Consider the following 20,293-nt stretch of genomic DNA (forward strand, 5'->3'; position numbering starts at 1 on the left):
AGGTTCACCAGACTGATTCCTGGGATGTCAGGACTGTCTTATGAAGAAAGACTGGATAGACTTGGTTTATACTCTCTAGAATTTAGGAGATTACATAGAAACATAGAAACATAGAAATTAGGTGCAGGAGTAGGCCATTCGGCCCTTCGAGCCTGCACCGCCATTCAATATGATCATGGCTGATCATCCAACTCAGTATCCCGTAACTGCCTTCTCTCCATACCCTCTGATCCCCTTAGCCACAAGGGCCACATCTAACTCCCTCTTAAATATAGCCAATGAACTGGCCTCGACTACCCTCTGTGGCAGGGAGTTCCAGAGATTCACCACTCTCTGTGTGAAAAAAGTTCTTCTCATCTCGGTTTTAAAGGATTTCCCCCTTATCCTTAAGCTGTGACCCCTTGTCCTGGACTTCCCCAACATCGGGAGCAATCTTCCTGCATCTAGCCTGTCCAACCCCTTAAGAATTTTGTAAGTTTCTATAAGATCCCCTCTCAATCTCCTAAATTCTAGAGAGTATAAACCAAGTCTATCCAGTCTTTCTTCATAAGACAGTCCTGACATCCCAGGAATCAGTCTGGTGAACCTTCTCTGCACTCCCTCTATGGCAATAATGTCCTTCCTCAGATTTGGAGACCAAAACTGTACGCAATACTCCAGGTGTGGTCTCACCAAGACCCTGTACAACTGCAGTAGAACCTCCCTGCTCCTATACTCAATCCTTTTGCTATGAAAGCTAACATACCATTCGCTTTCTTCACTGCCTGCTGCACCTGCATGCCTACTTTCAATGACTGGTGTACCATGACACCCAGGTCTCGCTGCATCTCCCCTTTTCCTAGTCGGCCACCATTTAGATAATAGTCTGCTTTCCTGTTTTTGCCACCAAAATGGATAACCTCACATTTATCCACATTATACTGCATCTGCCAAACATTTGCCCACTCACCCAGCCTATCCAAGTCACCTTGCAGTCTCCTAGCATCCTCCTCACAGCTAACACTGCCCCCCAGCTTCGTGTCATCCGCAAACTTGGAGATATTGCCTTCAATTCCCTCATCCAGATCATTAATATATATTGTAAATAGCTGGGGTCCCAGCACTGAGCCTTGCGGTACCCCACTAGTCACTGCCTGCCATTGTGAAAAGGACCCGTTTACTCCTACTCTTTGCTTCCTGTTTGCCAGCCAGTTCTCTATCCACATCAATACTGAACCCCCAATGCCGTGTGCTTTAAGTTTGTAAACTAATCTCTTATGTGGGACCTTGTCGAAAGCCTTCTGGAAGTCCAGATACACCACATCCACTGGTTCTCCCCTATCCACGCTACTAGTTACATCCTCGAAAAATTCTATAAGATTCGTCAGACATGATTTACCTTTTGTAAATCCATGCTGACTTTGTCCAATGATTTCACCACTTTCCAAATGTGCTGCTATCCCATCTTTAATAACTGACTCTAGCAGTTTCCCCACTACCGATGTTAGACTAACTGGTCTGTAATTCCCCGTTTTCTCTCTCCCTCCCTTCTTAAAAAGTGGGGTTACGTTTGCTACCCGCCAATCCTCAGGAACTACTCCAGAATCTAAAGAGTTTTGAAAGATTATTACTAATGCATCCACTATTTCTGGAGCTACTTCCTTAAGTACTCTGGGATGCAGCCTATCTGGCCCTGGGGATTTATCGGCCTTTAATCCATTTAATTTACCCAACACCACTTCCCGGCTAACCTGGATTTCACTCAATTCCTCTAACTCCTTTGACCCGCGGTCCCCTGCTATTTCCGGCAGATTATTTATGTCTTCCTTAGTGAAGACGGAACCAAAGTAGTTATTCAATTGGTCCGCCATATCCTTGTTCCCCATGATCAACTCACCCGTTTCTGACTGCAAGGGACCTACATTTGTTTTAACTAATCTCTTTCTTTTCACATATCTATAAAAACTTTTGCAGTCAGTTTTTATGTTCCCTGCCAGTTTTCTTTCATAATCTATTTTTCCTTTCCTAATTAAGCCCTTTGTCCTCCTCTGCTGGTCTCTGAATTTCTCCCAGTCCTCCGGTATGCTGCTTTTTCTGGCTAATTTGTACGCATCATCCTTCGCTTTGATACTATCCCTGATTTCCCTTGTTATCCACGGATGCACTACCTTCCCTGATTTATTCTTTTGCCAAACTGGGATGAACAATTTTTGTAGTTCATCCATGCAGTCTTTAAATGTCTTCCATTGCATATCCACCGTCAACCCTTTTAGAATTAATTGCCAGTCAATCTTGGCCAATTCACGTCTCATACCCTCAAAGTTACCTTTCTTTAAGTTCAGAACCATTGTTTCTGAATTAACAATGTCACTCTCCATCCTAATGAAGAACTCAACCATATTATGGTCACTCTTGCCCAAGGGGGCACGTACAACAAGACTGCTAACTAACCCTGCCTCATTACTCAATACCCAGTCTAAAATAGCCTGCTCTCTCGTTGGTTCCTCTACATGTTGATTTAGATAACTATCCCGCATACATTCCAAAAAGTCCTCTTCCTCAGCACCCCTGCCAATTTGATTCACCCAATCTATATGTAGATTGAAGTCACCCATTATAACGGTTTTGCCTTTGTCGCACGCATTTCTAATTTCCTGTTTGATACCATCTCCAACTTCACTACTACTGTTAGGTGGCCTGTACACAACACCCACCAGCGTTTTCTGCCCCTTAGTGTTTCGCAGCTCTACCCATACCGATTCCACATCCTGCAAACTAATGTCCTTCCTTTCCATTGCATTAATCTCCTCTCTAATCAGCAACGCTACCCCACCTCCTTTTCCTTTCTCTCTATCCCTCCTGAATATTGAATATCCCTGGATGTTCAGCTCCCAGCCTTGGTCACCCTGGAGCCTTGTCTCCGTGATCCCAACTATATCATAGTCATTAATAGCTATCTGCACATTCAACTCATCCACCTTATTACGAATGCTCCTTGCATTGAGACACAAAGCCTTCAGGCTTGTTTTTACAACACTCTTACCCCTTATACAATTTTGTTGAAAAGTGGCCCTTTTTGATTTTTGCCCTGGATTTTCCGGCCTGCCACTTTTACTTTTCACCTTGCTACCTATTGCTTCTACCCTCATTTTACACCCCTCTGTCTCTACGCTCACACATTTAAGAAACCCTTTCCCTTTAACTCCATCCTCCACTAGCCCATTCGACACCCCACCCCCCTTATTCAGTTTAAAACCACCCGTGTAGCAGTGGCAAACCTGCCTGCCAGAATGCTGGTCCCACACCTGTTAAGATGCAATCCGTCCCTTTTGTACAGTTCCCCCTTACCCCAAAACAGATCCCAGTGATCTAAGAATCTAAATCCCTGCCCCGTGCACCAGTTCCTCAGCCACACGTTCAGGTCCCGTATCTCCCTGTTCCTGCTCTCGCCAGCACGAGGAACTGGAAGCAAACCGGAGATAACAACCCTGGAGGTCCTGCTTTTCAGCATTTTTCCGAGCTCTCCAAAGTCACGCTGCAGAATATTCATCCCCTTCTTTCCGACATCGTTTGTGCCAACATGCACTACCACTTCCGGATGTTCACCTTCGCCCTTGAGGATTTTCTGCACTCTGTCCGTGACATCCTGGATCCTGGCACCAGGAAGGCAGCACACCATCCTCGCATCCCGTCTGTTGCCGCAGAAACCCCTGTCCGTACCTCTCACAATGGAGTCTCCTACTACAATGGCGTTGCCTGCCTTAGGCCTTTTTGGTTTTGGCTCAACAGCCCTATTCGCATCACAAGCCAGTCTGCCGCCCAGTGTAAACACCTCTTCTGTCCCGACGGCTTCTAAGTGGGTGAACCTGTTCACAAGAGGTACAACCCCCGGGGACGTTGGCATTCCATGCTTCCCTCCCATTCTCACTGTCTCCCACCTTCTCTCTTCCAGTACCTTAGGTGTAACAATCGTACTGTAGGACTTGTCGAGGAACGACTCCGTTTCTCGGACGAACCGGAGGTCATCCACTTGCTTCTCCAGTTCCCCAACACGGCCCTTCAGGAGCTCTACCTGGATGCACTTTTCGCATTTGTAGCAGCCAGAGGCACCAGCGGTGTCCTTGACCTCCCACATACTGCAAGCATCACACTGAATCAGCTTGCCTGACATCTCCTTCTTTCGTCTCTCCCTCTGCAGTGTTTTGCGTAGTCTCCTCCCCTAAGCCGAAGACTCTCGAACCAAAGACTCACACTTTTCTCACAGGGCACTTCACTCACAAGGCCGCTCACTCACTGCCGCTCCCTAAGAGCAGTCTTACTTAAATTGACTGATAAATGGCCTGATTTACCAATTTACAAACTTCTCTCCTCCCACTTGGGCTAGAGCCAATCAGTCGTATCTCTTGCTAATCTTCCGCTGCTGCTGCTGTTGTTGCTCCCAAAGCTACAGCAGTTCTGAGATTGAGAGGGGATCTTATAGAAACTTACAAAATTCTTAAGGGGTTGGACAGGCTAGATGCAGGAAGATTGCTCCCGATGTTGGGGAAGTCCAGGACAAGGGGTCACAGCTTAAGGATAAGGGGGAAATCCTTTAAAACCGAGATGAGAAGAACTTTTTTCACACAGAGAGTGGTGAATCTCTGGAACTCTCTGCCACAGAGGGTAGTCGAGGCCAGTTCATTGGCTATATTTAAGAGGGAATTAGATGTGGCCCTTGTGGCTAAGGGGATCAGAGGGTATGGAGAGAAGGCAGGTACGGGATACTGAGTTGGATGAACCGAATGGCCTACTCCTGCACCTAATTTCTATGTTTCTATGTTTCTATGTCATGTACCAGTGAGAGACAGAGGGAGCTTTATTTTAAACCAAAGTGACCCCTGGCAGATGTGGGCATGGCTAATCTCTCTTGCAACTACTGTAAGAATGTCTTTTCGGCATTTAAGAAAAAATGTTTGCCAAGTTCTTTGTGCAAATCTAAGAACACGGTTTCAAATTACAAAACAGACGGTACAATACCAAACAAAATGCCCCAGGCTGAGAGGGGTGTATAAAACCACAAGGGGAACAGATAGGGTGGATTGTTTTTCCCCAAAGTAGGGGAATCACGAACCAGCAGACCTGCGTTTAAGATGAGAGGGGAGAAATTTAGTAGGAACCTGAGGGGCAGCTTTTTCACACAGAGGGTGAAGGATGTATGGAACAAACTGCCAGAGGAGTATGGAACAAGTTGCGACAGGTACTATAATAGCATTTAAAAAGCATTTGGACAGGCGGATCAAAAATTCAAGTCATTGGAGCAGATGTAGGCTATCGAGTCCACTCCGCCATTCAATCATGATTTTCCTCCCGCACTCCAAAGACGTGCAGGTTTGCAGGTTAATTGACTTTGGTAAAATTATAAATTGTCCCAAATGTGTGTAGGATAGAGTTAGTGCATCGGGATCGTTGGCCAGCACAAACTCAGTGGGCCGAAGGGCCTGTTTCCGCGCTGTATCTCTAAACTAAATTAAAGGTAAGAAAGACTGGTATCCTCTATATGAGAATTAAATGAGAAAGGTGTCTGTGAAAGTAGATGTAACAAGTGTTATCAATCACAAGCAATTAAATCTCTCCACCTCTCCACCTCCCATCCCTCTCTCCATCACTCCTGAGATGTCACCTGTACGGAGTCCCCTCTTTCCACCTCCCACTCCACCGGCAGCCCCACCCATGACTCTTCATACTGCTCAGGTCAAGGTGATGCTGGACAGACTGAAGCCAGGGAAAGCAGTGGGGCCTGATGACACCAGCCCAAGGCTACTGAAGACTTGCTCTTCAGAGCTGTGTGGTATTCTAACACACCTGTTCAACCTGAGCTTGCGTCTACAGAGGGTTCCAAGGCTGTGGAAAACATCTTGCCTGGTACCTGTCCCAAAGAAGACCCATCCCACTCTCCACAATGACTACAGACCAGTAGCGCTCACTTCACATATTATGAAGACATTTGAGAGACTTGTCCTTTCCTACATCAGGACTAGTGTGTCAAATCAAATGGATCCTTTACAGTTTGCATATCAGCCTAACATCAGTGTCGATGATGCCCTCATTTACATGCTGCAGAGGGTGTACACACATTTGGACACTACTGATGCATCTGTAAGGATTACTTTTTTTGACTTCTCAAGTGCCTTCAACACAATTCAGCCCCGACTGCTAGGGGAGAAGATGGAGAAGATGAAAGTGGATCCATCACTGGTACTGTGGTGTTTGGATTACCTTTCCCTCAGACCACAGTACGTGCGCCTACAGAACAGTGTCTCGGGCACCATCTTGAGCAGCACAGGGGCTCCACAAGGAACTGTGCTGGCTCCGTTCCTGTTTACCATCTACACAGCGGATCTCCAATGTAACACCAACAGCTGCTTTTTGCAGAAGTTTTCGGATGATACAGCTGTTGTCGGCCTCATTAAAGGGGGCAATGAGGAGGAGTATAGAGACATAATAAGTAACTTTGTGGAGTGGAGTGCACACAATAACCTCCATCTTAACACCAAAAAAACAAAGGAGATAGTTGTGGACTTCAGGAGGGGGAGGAGGAGGACTCAAGCAACACCAATCACCATTAAGGGCACTGAGGTGGAGGTGGTCGCTAACCACAGGTACCTTGGGGTGCAGCTTGACAGTGAGCTGAACTGGAAGTGTCATATGGAGGCGGTGTACAGGAAGGGACAAAGCCGACTGTATTTTTTAAGGAGGCTGAGGTCATTTAACATCTGCCAACCCCTACTGTGCAGTGTCTACCATTCAGTGGTGGCCAGTGCTCTGTTTTTTTGCTGTGGCCTGTTGGGGAGATGGCGCCCGTATAGCGGATAAAAACAGACTGGACAAGCTAATCAGGAAGGCCGGCTCAGTGGTCGGGGCTGAGCAACGAACGGTCCAGCAGGTGGCAGAGGCCAGAACTCTGAACAAACTAGGTTCTATAATGACCAACCCCACTCACCCACTCCATGCCCTGAAGGTGATCAAGAGCAGCATCTTCAGTCAGAGGCTGATTGCACCAATGTGCAAAACTGAGAGACATAGGAAGTCCTGTTTACCAGCTGCTATAAGGTTATATAATGCGCATAAATAACTGCACTTTTTTTTTAATTAATTGTATTTTAACTTGTATTTTAACTTGTATTTTAACTTGTTAAGTATGGAAGCCATTTGAGGAAATGTGTGGTGTTATGTCTGTCTTGAAGCTGTCGTGGCACTGTAATTTCCTGTAAAGGATTATTAAAGGTATAATCAAAAAAAAATCAAAAATCAAATCATGACTCATAATTAGAAGAGTAAACATTGATAGAGGAATCTATTTGCTTTATTACTGACCACCAATAAATCAACTGATTTGTGAACCTTAACGGTAAAACCAATGTATTGTGTCAGGATTGGGGAGCCCGATGTTTTTGTGTGTTATGTAGCCTCCCTTTTTATCATTAATGTTTTATTATTATCAATGTTTAGTGTTTTCTGAGTCATTCGTAACTGTCACTGTATGTCATGTTGTTACTTGTGGGCGGAGCACCAAGGCAAATTCCTTGTATGTGAATACTTGGCTAATAAACTTACTTACTTACTTGACTTGAAAGTTGAGGTCAGTGTTCAAGAGACTGACAGGTTGTTGGTGGGAAGCTGATACTGAACCTGGTGGTCGCGGTTTTCAGGCTCCTGTACCTTCTTCCCGATGGCAGGAGTGAAACGAGAGCGTGGCCAGGGGTGGTGCGGGTCCTTGATGATGCCGGCTGCCTTTCGAGGCAGAGCCTCCTCCTGTCGATCCCTTCGATGTTGTGTGGGGGAGGTGAATAACTGGAGTAAATGTGATCTTTGCGCGGAAAGGAACGTTGACCGGAATGCCGTCTTTGTTACAGGTTGCCCATCATTCAAGGAGGGACCTTTGCTTTCCTGGCTCCCACTTTGGCCATGATGTCCTTGCCCGATTATAAATGCCCAGCCTGGACCTCCAACAAGACCCTGGTCAATGTCAGCGATCCTGTCTTCATTGAAATCTGGCAGATACGCCTGCGAGAGGTACGAGAGGCCACCCTTGGACTATCCCCCTTCTCCTTCTTGAGTATGGCATGCACAGCCTAAAGTTGTAAGACGACCTGTTCTGTTTGATGGTAGACAAAAATGCTGGAGAAACTCAGCGGGTGCAGCAGCATCTATGGAGCGAAGGAAATAGGCAACGTTTCGGGCCGAAACCCTTTTGGGTTTCGGCCCGAAACGTTGCCTATTTCCTTCAGGGTTTCGGACCGAAACGTTGCCTATTTCCATCCAGGTTTTGACCCGAAATGTTGCCTATTTCCTTCAGAGTTTCGGGCCTGAAACGTCGCCTATTTCCTTCGCTCCATAGATGCTGCCGCACCCACTGAGTTTCTCCAGCATTTTTGTCTACCTTCGATTTCTCCAGCATCTGCAGTTTCTTCTTAACCACATTGTTCCGTTTGATCTTCTGTTTGTGCACGCCAGGTCGATTGCGTTCGTCGAAACAGGGTGGAAAAGGTTGCAATCTCCCACCCCTATCCTTGATCTGTCCTTACTGGCTTTACCTTGCACTAAACGTTATTCCCTTATCATGTATCTATAGGCTGTAAATGCCTCCATTGCAATCATGTATAGTCTTTCCGCTGACTGGATAGCATGCAACAAAAAAGCTTTTCACTGTACCTCGGTACACGTGACAATCAAATAAGTTAAACAAAACTATTTCTTTGGAAAGTACCTGATGCAACGAGCTTGTGTTAGTCCAGACCAGTAAAACTAAAAGAAACTAAAAGGGTCTTGGTGAGACCACACCTGGAGTATTGCGTACAGTTTTGGTCTCCTAATCTGAGGAAAGACATTCTTGCCATAGAGAGGGAGTACAGAGAAGGTTCACCAGACTGATTCCTGGGATGTCAGGACTTTCATATGAAGAAAGACTGGATAGACTCGGCTTGTACTCGCTAGAATTTAGAAGATTGAGGGGGGATCTTATAGAAACTTTCAAAATTCTTAAGGGGTTGGACAGGCTAGATGCAGGAAGATTGTTCCCGATGTTGGGGAAGTCCAGAACAAGGGGTCACAGTTTAAGGATAAGGGGGAAATCTTTTAGGACCGAGATGAGGAAAAAAATTTTCACACAGAGTGGTGAATCTGTGGAATTCTCTGCCACAGAAGGTAGTTGAGGCCAGTTCATTGGCTATATTTAAGAGGGAGTTAGATGTGGCCCTTGTGGCTAAAGGGATCAGGGGGTATGGAGAGAAGGCAGGTACAGGATACTGAGTTGGATGATCAGCCATGATCATATTGAATGGCGGTGCAGGCTTGAAGGGCCGAATGGCCTACTCCTGCACCTATTGTCTATGTTTCTATTCTTTCGCATGCTTCCTGGATTGTATTGTATTGTATTCAATTTATTGTCATTATCTCATAAGAGACAACAAAATGGATTTTCCTTACAGTCAAGTAACATAAAAATAAATAATAAATAAAGCAAACACATATTTAAAAAAAGCACAAACACAGAAGTCCACGACACAACATGACCCCACAGCGGCACCAAAGTTGAGGAAGGTGCCATAGTCCAGCCAGCCTCCCCGCCGATCTTCCCAGATGTTCACTCGTGGTCGGGGGCCTCCCGAGCACCCGCAGTCGCCGCTCAGGCCCTCACGCCGGGAACGATGGAACTCCGACGCCGATCCCCGACGGAGAACATCCTCCTCAGCGGCCCGGACCTCCAGATCAGCCGCCTCCCACCGGAGTCCCCGGCTCCCGAAGTCCAAAGTCCCGCGATGTTGGTCATCGCCGCCCGCGTTGGGAGCTCCGCGAACCACAGCTCCGCCATGTCGGTGCAGCAGGCCCAGCGCTCCAGAGCTCCAAACGGCGATCCCCGGTAAGGCATCGCCCGCCCCGCGATGTATCCAGCGCTGTCCCCACCACTGCTGCTGCTGCTGCTGGAGCTCTGGTCGATCCCGGCAGGAAAGGCCAAGCCAATCCAGTAGGTAGGCGGGGGAGGGGGGGCGAGGGGATGCGAGGATGCGACTCGAATAATAGTCGCATCCTCTCCAGGAAGCGACTGAAGGACGGAATCCCCCTTACCGTACCCTCTTCCCCCCACGTAAAGACATAAAAATCCCCACAAAAAAACGCACTTCAAACATAACAAAAAAAAACTAAAAGATAGCGGACTGAAGGCGGAGGCAGCTAGCACCAGCGCCACCGGGTGGGTTCTCCACAGAAGGAAATAGACAGATATAATCTATTTATCTAATGGACAGTTTCAAATATGAATTTTACATTGTCATTTCAGTAAATAGTTGATGTGAGGACAGCGGTGCAGTGGGTGGAGCCGCTGCCTCACAGACCCGGCTTCGATCCTGACCGTGGGTGCTGTCTGTGCGGAGTTTGCACGTTCTCCCCGTGACACTGTGGGTTTCCTCCGGGTGCTCCGGTTTCCTCCCACATCCCAAAGACGTGCGGGTTAATCGGCCCCTCTGTAAATTGCCCCCTAGTGTGTAGGGAGCGGATGAGAAAGTGGGATAGCATGGAACTAGTGTGAACGGGCGATCGATGGTCGGCACGGACTCGCTGGGCCGTTTCCATGCCGCCGCATCTTTCAACCAATCGGTTTTTTGAATGTCGGAGTGACTGTTTTGCTTGGTTTCACCTGGCCTTGGGTACGAGACAATAGACAATAGGTGCAGGAGGAGGCCATTCGGCCCTTCGAGCCAGCACCGCCATTCAATGTGATCTTGGCTGATCATCCACAACCAGTACCCCGTTCCTGCCTTCTCCCCTGACTCCGCTATCTTTAAGAGCCCTATCTAGCTCTCTCTTGAAAGCATCCAGAGAACCCGCCTCCACCACCCTCTGAGGCAGAGAATTCCACAGACTCACCACTCTCTGTGAGAAAAAGTGTTTCCTCATCTCCGTTCTAAATGGCTTACTCCTTATTCTTAAACTATGTGTGGCCCCTGGTTCTGGACTCCCCCAACATCGGGAACATGTTTCCTGCCTCTAGCGTGTCCAAACCCTTAACAATCTTATATGTTTCAAAGCAGCGTTCTAACCAGATCATCTCATTTGTTTGTAGATTCAGGGAGCCATCATGGTGGCAGCTTGCTTCCAAATCTTTGTGGGATTTTCTGGATTGATTGGATATTTAATGCGATACACGGGCCCTTTAACCATAGCTCCGACCATCTCCCTCATTGGGCTGTCGTTGTTCGACACGGCAGGCAACGATGCAGGTGCCCACTGGGGCATCGCAGGCATGTAAGTACGCAACGGTCCCAATACCCGGATCGATCCCGACCACGGGCGCTGTCTGTACGGAGTTTGTACCTTCACCCCGTGACCTGCGTGGGTTTTCTCCGAGATCTTCGGTTTCCTCCCACACTCCAAGGACGTACAGGTTTGTAGGTTAATTGGCTTGGTGTAAATGTACAAATTGTCCCTAGTGTGTGTTTGTGTGTGTTGGATAGTGTTAGTGTGCGGGGATCGATGGTCGGCACAGACTCGGTGACAACAGAGTTCCAATTAACCAGTTATGGATTTTTACAACTACAATAAGAATTGTTCAGGATGCATTTGAACATTAACTTTCATGTGGATAAAATTGTATTTCAGGACGACCGGCTTCATTGTCCTATTCTCCCAATATTTGCGGAATGTGCCTGTACCACTTCCTGCTTTCAGCAGGAGTAAAAAGTGTCACATTAATTGGATGAACATTTTCCAAATGTTCCCGGTATGTATCAGTAATATTTACGTACAAATATAGACTCAGTAAACAGTTAACATGAAAGAATGCATTTATCGTGAAATGTGTGGTCATTGTCTCGAGGCTTTTTGTGTTCGTACCCGAGGCATGTTGGAATGGGAAGAACAATTATTTATTTCCTCAGGCAGCAGAGGACGCACACAAATAAGATCGCTGGGTCTTTGTTAGAAACATAGAAAATAGGTGCAGGAGGAGGCCATTCGGCCCTTCGAGCCTGCACCGCCATTCATTGTGATCACGGCTGATCGTCCCCTATCAATAAGCCGTGCCTGCCTTCTCCCCATATCCCTTGACTCCACTAGCCCCTAGAGCTCTATCTAACTCTCTCTTAAATCCATCCAGTGACTTGGCCTCCACTGCCCTCTGTGGCAGGGAATTCCATAAATTCACAACTCTCTGGGTGGAAAAGTTTTTCCTCACCTCAGTCTTAAATGACCTCCCCTTTATTCTAAGACTGTGTGGCCCCTGGTTCTGGACTCGCCCCACATTGGGAATATTTTTCCTGCATCTAGCTTGTCCAGTCCTTTTATAATTTTACTTCGGAGTCACGTGAGTGACTACGTGAAGAACCCGCTTACGACGCATGCGTGGCATTACGCTACACGCATTCGAACTCGTCATTGCTGGAGGAAGGACGTTCCTCCCAAACGGCAGGGGTTGAACCTGCAACAGTAAGGTGAGGGAACGTCGTTTCTTTTACTTACCTTTTTTCTTTCTACAGAAGGCTGATGAGATCTGGCTGGGGAGAGTCTGCAGAACTGCAGGAAGCCAGCAACGGCCGGGGCACTGCTATCTCCCTTAAAACGGGAGCCGGAGCCGACTTCAGCTCCAGGAGCACGCCGACAGCGGTGGAGCATGTCTGGAGCAGTCATTTCCGACGACTCGGACTACAGCCCCACGGACCTATACATGGGTCCGAGGCGCTGGAAGGAGCGAGAAAGCTGGCGGGGGAGAACCTGCAAAATTGCGGGCAGCCGGCAGCAGCAGCAGCAGCAAACGGCACGCTGATCTCCCGTAATGGGAACAGCTGTGCCCGATTTCGCTCCCGACTTCGCTCCCGCGCCGGCCCCGGCCGGTCGGGAGAGGAGCAGCCGCGAGCGACCAGTGCCCGTGTGCATGGGGGTCGGTTTGAGCGGCTGGAGGAGATGGCAAGCAGCCGCGAGCGACCAGTGCCCGTGAGCACCGGGGTTGGTTGGAGCGGCTGCAGCATGACCAGCAGCCGTGAGCGGCCGGTGCCCGTGAGCACCGAGGTCGGTTGGAGCGGCTGCAGCATGCAGGATAAAGAGCAGCAGGGAGCGGCCATTGCCCGAGAGCATTGGAGACGGTTGGACCGGCTGCAGGAGCAGTACCCCTTGTGGGGCTGCAGAGTGGAAATACTCCAAAGTGGCAAAGCCACAGTGGGCAACTAATAAGCCCCACAGCAGTACTCCTTGTGGGGCGGCACAGAGTTTCTCACTCATCAGAGGGGAACACCGAGATTCAATCCTGGGAGGCTGCAGGAGCTGCAGCAAGAGCAGCCTCAGGAGTAACGGCTTCAGGAGCAGCCGCGATGGCCAGTGATCATGTGCATTGGAGCCGGTTGGGTGCCCGAGAGCATCGGGACCAGCTGGAGCGGCTGTTGGAGCATGTAAGTGGCAGCTCCATGAGATGGAGACTAGTCACAGAGGGGCAGCTAGTAAGTCCTACAGCAGTACCTCTTGTAGGGCTGCACAGTGTTCTCCCTCATCAGAGGGGAGTATAGGGGGTCAAGTTTGGGCTCCACTTGAACAGAGGAGCAGAACATACCCCTAGTACACTTAGGGTGCGGAAACCCTATGGGAAAACACTTACCATCAGGGAACTGCAAAACCTGAATGTTCCCAGTATCAACCTAAACATGATAGGGCAGGGAATTGAAACGAAAGAATGTTCTAAGTCCTAACAGATGAAAACCTGGAACCTCCCAACCTCCAATATTAAAATTTGGAGGCATCTTATCTTAACAGGGAAAGATCTTCACATCGAGGGAACTCTGGGACACATTAAGGAACGTCTTAAAAACTACTTCCTGAGAAATGTGCTACCCTCATCAGACACCGGCACCTCAACGACCACGGAGGATGCCGAAATAGTAACTGACCTACTAATAGGAACCAGGGAGGTTGGTAGTGGATAACAGATCTATCTGTATGCATAGAATTATTCTACCGACACTTAAAATTCAGAAGTACAGGGGTATACCTTAGAATTCTTCATTCCATTACCCTCCAGTTCAGCATGTACCGAACTGAATGTTCATGCTTACAGGGAAAGAAACAACTAAAGCGCATACTGAACTACAGTGCCCATATATTATAGGACTTATGGAGGACATCCACAGGGATTCGTGTCCTAAATATCCTTCTCATAATTTAGAGCTGGTTACCACTTCATCTTAGATTGACTAATTTGAATACTTCGTACTTTATATTCATTACAAATGGGAACCTTTGGTGCAACTAAGGGATTGATCCTAGGGTACTACATGGCAAGCATGGTATTAAAATACGCTTGCTATATAGGACTCATTGAAGGTGCCCACAGATGTATTTAACACAACAGATCATCTGCGATCCACCGTTAACACACTTCACATGGCAGTAACTTTGCCGTAAGAAAGGGTACAGCCTTTATGGAGGCTTCCAGGGAACTAAACCAGCCATCAGACTGGTAGTAGAATAATTGGCATTAGGGGCTGTGTGACAGCCACATGATATCGGACCTTTACATAATCATAGTACAGAGCGCTACACGCGTCACTCAAGAAATTATGTGGGGGTCATTCTGACCGACTTATGAAACAACCAAACACAGTTATCCGTCTATGGAACCACATACTGATGGGCCTTGGATTGGGATGCTACTAATTCCATCTCCAGCTGTGGGGGAGATGGAATGCTCAAGAGGCATCACTACTAACGTTGGGCATATATACCTGGGGAAGTGAGAGCTAGTCATGGCTTTAAGTCAAATTGTTTTGGGTTATATCACCAGTATGTTAATCTACAAATTGACAACACCACCGGGGTAGCATATGTCAACCATATGGGTAGAAACATATCGACACCATGAGACTATCTGGCCAACAATATTTGTGAATTGAATTGAATCCTTGTCAATCAGACCTTTCGGGCTGAACGAGATGTTGTTGCCTGCAGCCATACATGTAATACTAGCAGCACACAATGGACACGGGCTGGCATCCGCCGCGGTGAGTTCACCGGGTACCTCCACACTGTGATGCAGGCAATAGTCTTAGAGTCACTGTCTCTATTAATCTGGATTAATAGCGTATCCAGATAGAGATTGGATATCAGCTTCCAACTACCAGGAAAACTGAATTTAGTGGCAGACAACAGGTCACGCTAAGTCTAAAAACTCTGTATGGATGTTGGATAAAATATGTATTGCTGGAACAGCTGGTATGGAACACCAGATAACGACCTATTCACATCCATGCTCTTACCAGTTATCAAATTATGTTCTTGGGAGCCAGAACCTGGGGCAGTGGTTCAGATGTATCTTCGCTGATTGGGGGATCATTTATGCATCCCTCCCTTTTGCCTCATCAGTCGGTTATTTAGGAAGAAACTATAGACTTCACGTCTCGAATTTGGATAATACCTGATTGCCCTACGCAACCAGAGGTACTGGTGATATCAACATGGGTCAGAACCATACATCACCATCCATCATAGACCTAACTTACTGGGTCTTCCCGCAACAAGGGGAGTTACCCGTCACTATTATATATTAACCTATTTATTTAGAGTTGGAAGCACCTCTTCTACACCTGGGACTGACGGACCGAATGCGGAATTATTTCAGCGGGTCACAGACAGTCCACCTAAACATCAGTACTTGGTATCATCTAGTAATGGGAAGTACTGTCACAACAATAATCATCACCCACAGATCTATGAACATCCCGTCTGTTCTGGAATTCCTGGCAAGCCTCCATTACGATGAGAGGCTCAGTCATAGTGCCATCAACTGCGCCAGAGGTGCTCTGTCAATATACCTGTTGAAGGTGTTCAAAAGGGAACTGCAGATGCTGGAATGAAGGTACAGAGCGGCATTCTGTTGGGACAAACCCTGGTAAACAAACTCATGAGGGGCATTTTAAAATTAGTCCCCAAGAACCAGGTACTCCCAAATATGGGATGTGAGCATTGTACTGACCATGTTAAGAAACTGGTCTCCAGCTACAGCTCTGTTCCTACGGGAACTGACTATGAAAACAGTCATGCTGATGGTCCTAGTCACGCCACAAGGGTCCAGTCACCACAGAAAACAAGGTTGGACAACATGATTAATTCATCTGGAATTTATGGTTTACATCAGTGTAATAGTCATACAGAACAGACCGGGGTCAGCAGGCCTAAAAAACAGAATTCAGGGTCTACCCAACAGATGGTCGTCTCTGTATTATAACACACTTACTATCATACTTGAAGTATACTAAGATCATCAGAGGGGAGGAATATCACTTTAATCAGCTACTAACAGCCATTTAAAACAGTGACAGTCCAGACCATCTCTGGATGGCTAAAACAAGTCCTAAATAGGCTGGAGTGGGAACTAGCATTTCAAATCTCACTCCACCAGGGCTGCAGCTACATTAGCAGCTATGAAGTTGGACGTACCAATGGACCAAATCCTCAAGACAGCAGGATGGCCAACGGAGGAATTTTCCAACGACTTTATAACAAACCAGTCATTGAACCTGAAACATTTACAGAAACAAATTTAAGTTCTGTAATATAATAGACCCATAAATAGGGGCAATAATTGGTGTTCATAATTTTACTGTTGGATTTCAATATCGTATTGATGTCTAATGTTGTTAACTCCACTCTCCCCAAAAATCAAGGCAGATGTGATGCATGGACTCGTTCCACGGCATGAAATCACAGAGCTTTAAAATCTTCACGTAGTCACTCACGTGACTCCGAAGTAAAATAGTAAGATTAAACGAGAACTTACCAGTTTGAAGTTTGATCCTTATTTTATGAGGAGGAACGTTGAGGAACTACGTGCCCTCCGCTCCCACCCTTGATCATAGTCTGAACTGCTATCTGTTGTCTAATCTTACTATGTTTAGTCATTATAGTTATCTGTGATTCCACACCGCTGCTTTGAAGAATGACACGCATGCGTCGTAAGCGGGTTCTTCACGTAGTCCCTCAACGTTCCTCCTCATAAAATAAGGATCAAACTTCAAACTGGTAAGTTCTCGTTTAATCTTACTATTTTATATGTTTCTATAAGATTCCCCCTCATCCTTCTAAACTCCAGTGAATACAAGCCTAGTCTTTTCAATCTGTCCTCATCTGACAGTCCCGCCATCCCAGGGATCAATCTTGTGAAGCTACGCTGCACTGCCTCAATCACAGTTAGATGTTAGACAAGGCGATTATTTCTCTCGGTGCCACCATGGAGAAACACCACCAGTCTTGGAGTCACAACGCCTCCGATTCCCTCCCCAATCATTCTGCGGACTCGCTCAGTATTACACCGCAACAGTGGATCCAAGCCCAGTTAGAATTAGAACCAAGCAACTGCAGAGGCTGGTTTACAAACAAAAAAAGAAACAAAGTGCTGGAGGAACTCAGAACGTTAGGCAGCATTGCTGGAGAACGTGGATAGGCAAGGCTTTGGGTCGGAGTGTGAACAAGGGTCCTGACCCAAAATGTCACCTTTTTCAGTTAGAGAAACAGCGCGTTTAGAGAAACTGTCCTCCAGTTCCTGCGGACTCCGCCCCTGGAAGTCTAGGATGTTGGTGTGAGTGTGCTTTATCATCATTCCTTACAATGCCGTGTACGACAGTGATCGCAACTTCTACTGAAGTGTGGATGGCCGTTAGCTCGCTAGAAGCTCATCCGCCCTTTAGCAGGTCTTGTTTTTGGTCCTGCTGGGGGTCCACAGCCCCCTCCTCGCCTGGCAAACCAGGTGGGGGAGACGGTTTAGTCGCCGACTATCCGACCATGGAGCAGGTAGCACGGGATTACATGGTACCCGTGGCGGGGGGTGGAATACGGAGCAGCCAGAGGAAACCCGCGTGGCCACACGGAGAACGTACAAATCCGCGCAGGATTCTTAACGTTTAGTTTATTCACAATTGCAACGATTCCTATTTCCAGCATCGTTCAGAAACCCACATTATCATGAACTACCAACAAAATATGCCTTGTGTTAGATTAGTTATTTTAAAATGGTGCCTTTTTGCAAAATCAGAGAATATTATTTTATTGGGCAGCACGGTGGCGCAGCGGTAGAGTTGCTGCCTCACAGCGCCAGAGACCCGGGTTACATCCCGACTACGGGTGCTGTCTGTACGGAGTTTGTACGCTCTCCCCGTGATTGCGTGGGTTTTCTCCGGGTGCTCCGGTTCCCTCCCACACACCAAAGACGTGCGGGTTTGATGGATAATTGGTTTTGATAAAACTATGAACGATCCCTCGTGCTAGTGTACGGGGGGGATCGCTGGCCTGCACGGGCTCGGTGGGCCGAAGGGCCTGTTTCCGCGCTGTATCTCTAAACTAAAGTAACAAAAAAGTAACAAATGGGATAAACACAGAAGCACAAAGATCCTATAGTGGAGCAAGATAGACCGCTCCTTCTAAATGCAATGGGCTGACGTGTAGTACGCAACGGAGCGGAACGTGGGCCTTTTTTTCAACCATTTCAGTAACCGGACCCGACCCGACTCGCAGAGGGAGAAAGCAAGGACTACCTGAAATTGGAGAAGTCAATGTTCATACCGCTGGGGTGTAAACTGCCCAAGCAAAATATGAGGTGCTGCTCCTCCAGTTTGCGGTGGGCCTCACTCTGGCCATGGAGGAGGCCCAGGACAGAAAGGTCAGATTCGGAATGGGAGGGGGAGTTGAAGTGCTGAGCCACCGGGAGATCAGGTTGGTTATTGCGAACCGAGCGGAGGTGTTGGGTGAAGCGATCGCCGAGCCTGCGATTGGTCTCACCGATGTAGAGCAGCTGACACCTCGAGCATCGTATCCTCGGTGGTCTCGACCAACGCGGCATAATCTAACGAGTTGTGATTATTCTGACGCAGTGCAATTACGTTAAAGAAGATTTTCATTATTTGATGTTGTGTGCAGGTGCTTTTTGGGATTGGGATCTCATGGGTCATTAGTTTTATCCTGACTTATTTTAACGTATTTCCTGATGATCCCAACGTCTACGGATATTACGCAAGAACCGATTTAAAGAGCGATGTTATCAGTCGAGTTGAATGGTTTCGAATTCCATACCCTGGTAGGCAAAACATATTCAGTTGCTGTTGTACACTTGATCGGAATTCCTCCTTGTTTAACATACACATTCAAGGCCCCAAGTGCTATCAGGAGACCGGACATTTATTAACCATATAACAATTACAGCACGGAACTTCTAGTCCGTGCCAAACACTTATGCCCCTGTCCCACTTAGGAAACCTGAACGGAAACCTCTGGAGACTTTGTGCCCCACCCAAGGTTTCCATGCGGTTCCCGGAGGTTTTTGTCAGTCTCCCTACCTGCTTCCACTACCTGCAACCTCCGGCAACCACCTGCAACCTCCGGGAACCGCACGGAAACCTTGGGTGGGGCGCAAAGTCTCCAGAGGTTTCCGTTCAGGTTTCCTAAGTGGGACAGGGGCTTTACTCTCACCTAGTCCCATCTACCTGCACTCAGACCATAACCCTCCATTCCTTTCATATAATATAACCATATAACAATTACAGCACGGAAACAGGCCAAACCCCGTCCCATTGGTGTCTGGAAGCTGTTGATAGCCTACCTTCATCAGCAGGTCCCTCCAATACATGGTTGCGCCCCAAAGCATTAAACTGGAGCGCTAACAAACAACACTTTACTACATCGAATATGCAGTGGAGACACAAGGAAATGCAGATGCAAAAGAAGACAAAAAAGTGCTGGAGGAACTCAGCGGGTCAGGCAGCATCGATGGAGAACATGGATAGGTGATGTTTCGCATCCCAAAATGTCTCCCACCCATGTCCTCCAGAGATACCGCCTGACCCGCTGTGGAACAGTACAGCACAGGAAGGAACAGGCCCTTCGGCCCACAATGTCCGTGCTGAACGTGATGTCATGACAAACTAATTTCCGGAGTCCACACATGGTCTATATCCATCCATCCCCTGCCTTGACATCAAATAGCCACATAAATGCCACTATTGTATCTGCCACCAGCATGTGCCAAGACCCCACATAAAAAATACTTGCCCCGAACATCTCCTTTAAATTTCCTCTTCTCACCCCAAAGCCACGTGGCAAAAGCCTCCTCTTAGACAAGTGACATTTCGGGTCGGGGTCCTTCCTCAGACTGTTTGAAGCTTTGGTCTGCCCCCACCCCTCTTCCAGTTTTCTCCCCCCCTCCACGATCAGTCTGAAGAAGGGTCCCGACCCCGAAACATCCACTCTCCGCATTCTCCACAGATGCTGCCTGACCCACTGAGTGCCTCCAGCACTTTGTCTTTTGTTATAA

The 20,293-nt window shown here is 47.5% G+C and overlaps 1 protein-coding gene across 2 annotated transcripts in view; it reads left to right on the forward strand.

The window, feature by feature from the left end:
- Positions 1 to 20,293, forward strand: part of LOC116983715 (solute carrier family 23 member 1-like) — a 38,856-nt gene that overhangs the window by 8,137 nt on the left and 10,426 nt on the right. For both annotated transcript variants that reach the window (XM_033037486.1, XM_033037485.1), the window contains exons 4-7: positions 7,872 to 8,031; positions 11,078 to 11,259; positions 11,614 to 11,734; positions 18,904 to 19,060. In XM_033037486.1, coding sequence (XP_032893377.1) covers positions 7,872 to 8,031; positions 11,078 to 11,259; positions 11,614 to 11,734; positions 18,904 to 19,060 — 620 coding nt within the window. The remainder of the gene's footprint in view (positions 1 to 7,871; positions 8,032 to 11,077; positions 11,260 to 11,613; positions 11,735 to 18,903; positions 19,061 to 20,293) is intronic.

This window comes from Amblyraja radiata, chromosome 19, assembly GCF_010909765.2.
Source record: "Amblyraja radiata isolate CabotCenter1 chromosome 19, sAmbRad1.1.pri, whole genome shotgun sequence".
NCBI classification, from domain to species: domain Eukaryota; kingdom Metazoa; phylum Chordata; class Chondrichthyes; order Rajiformes; family Rajidae; genus Amblyraja; species Amblyraja radiata.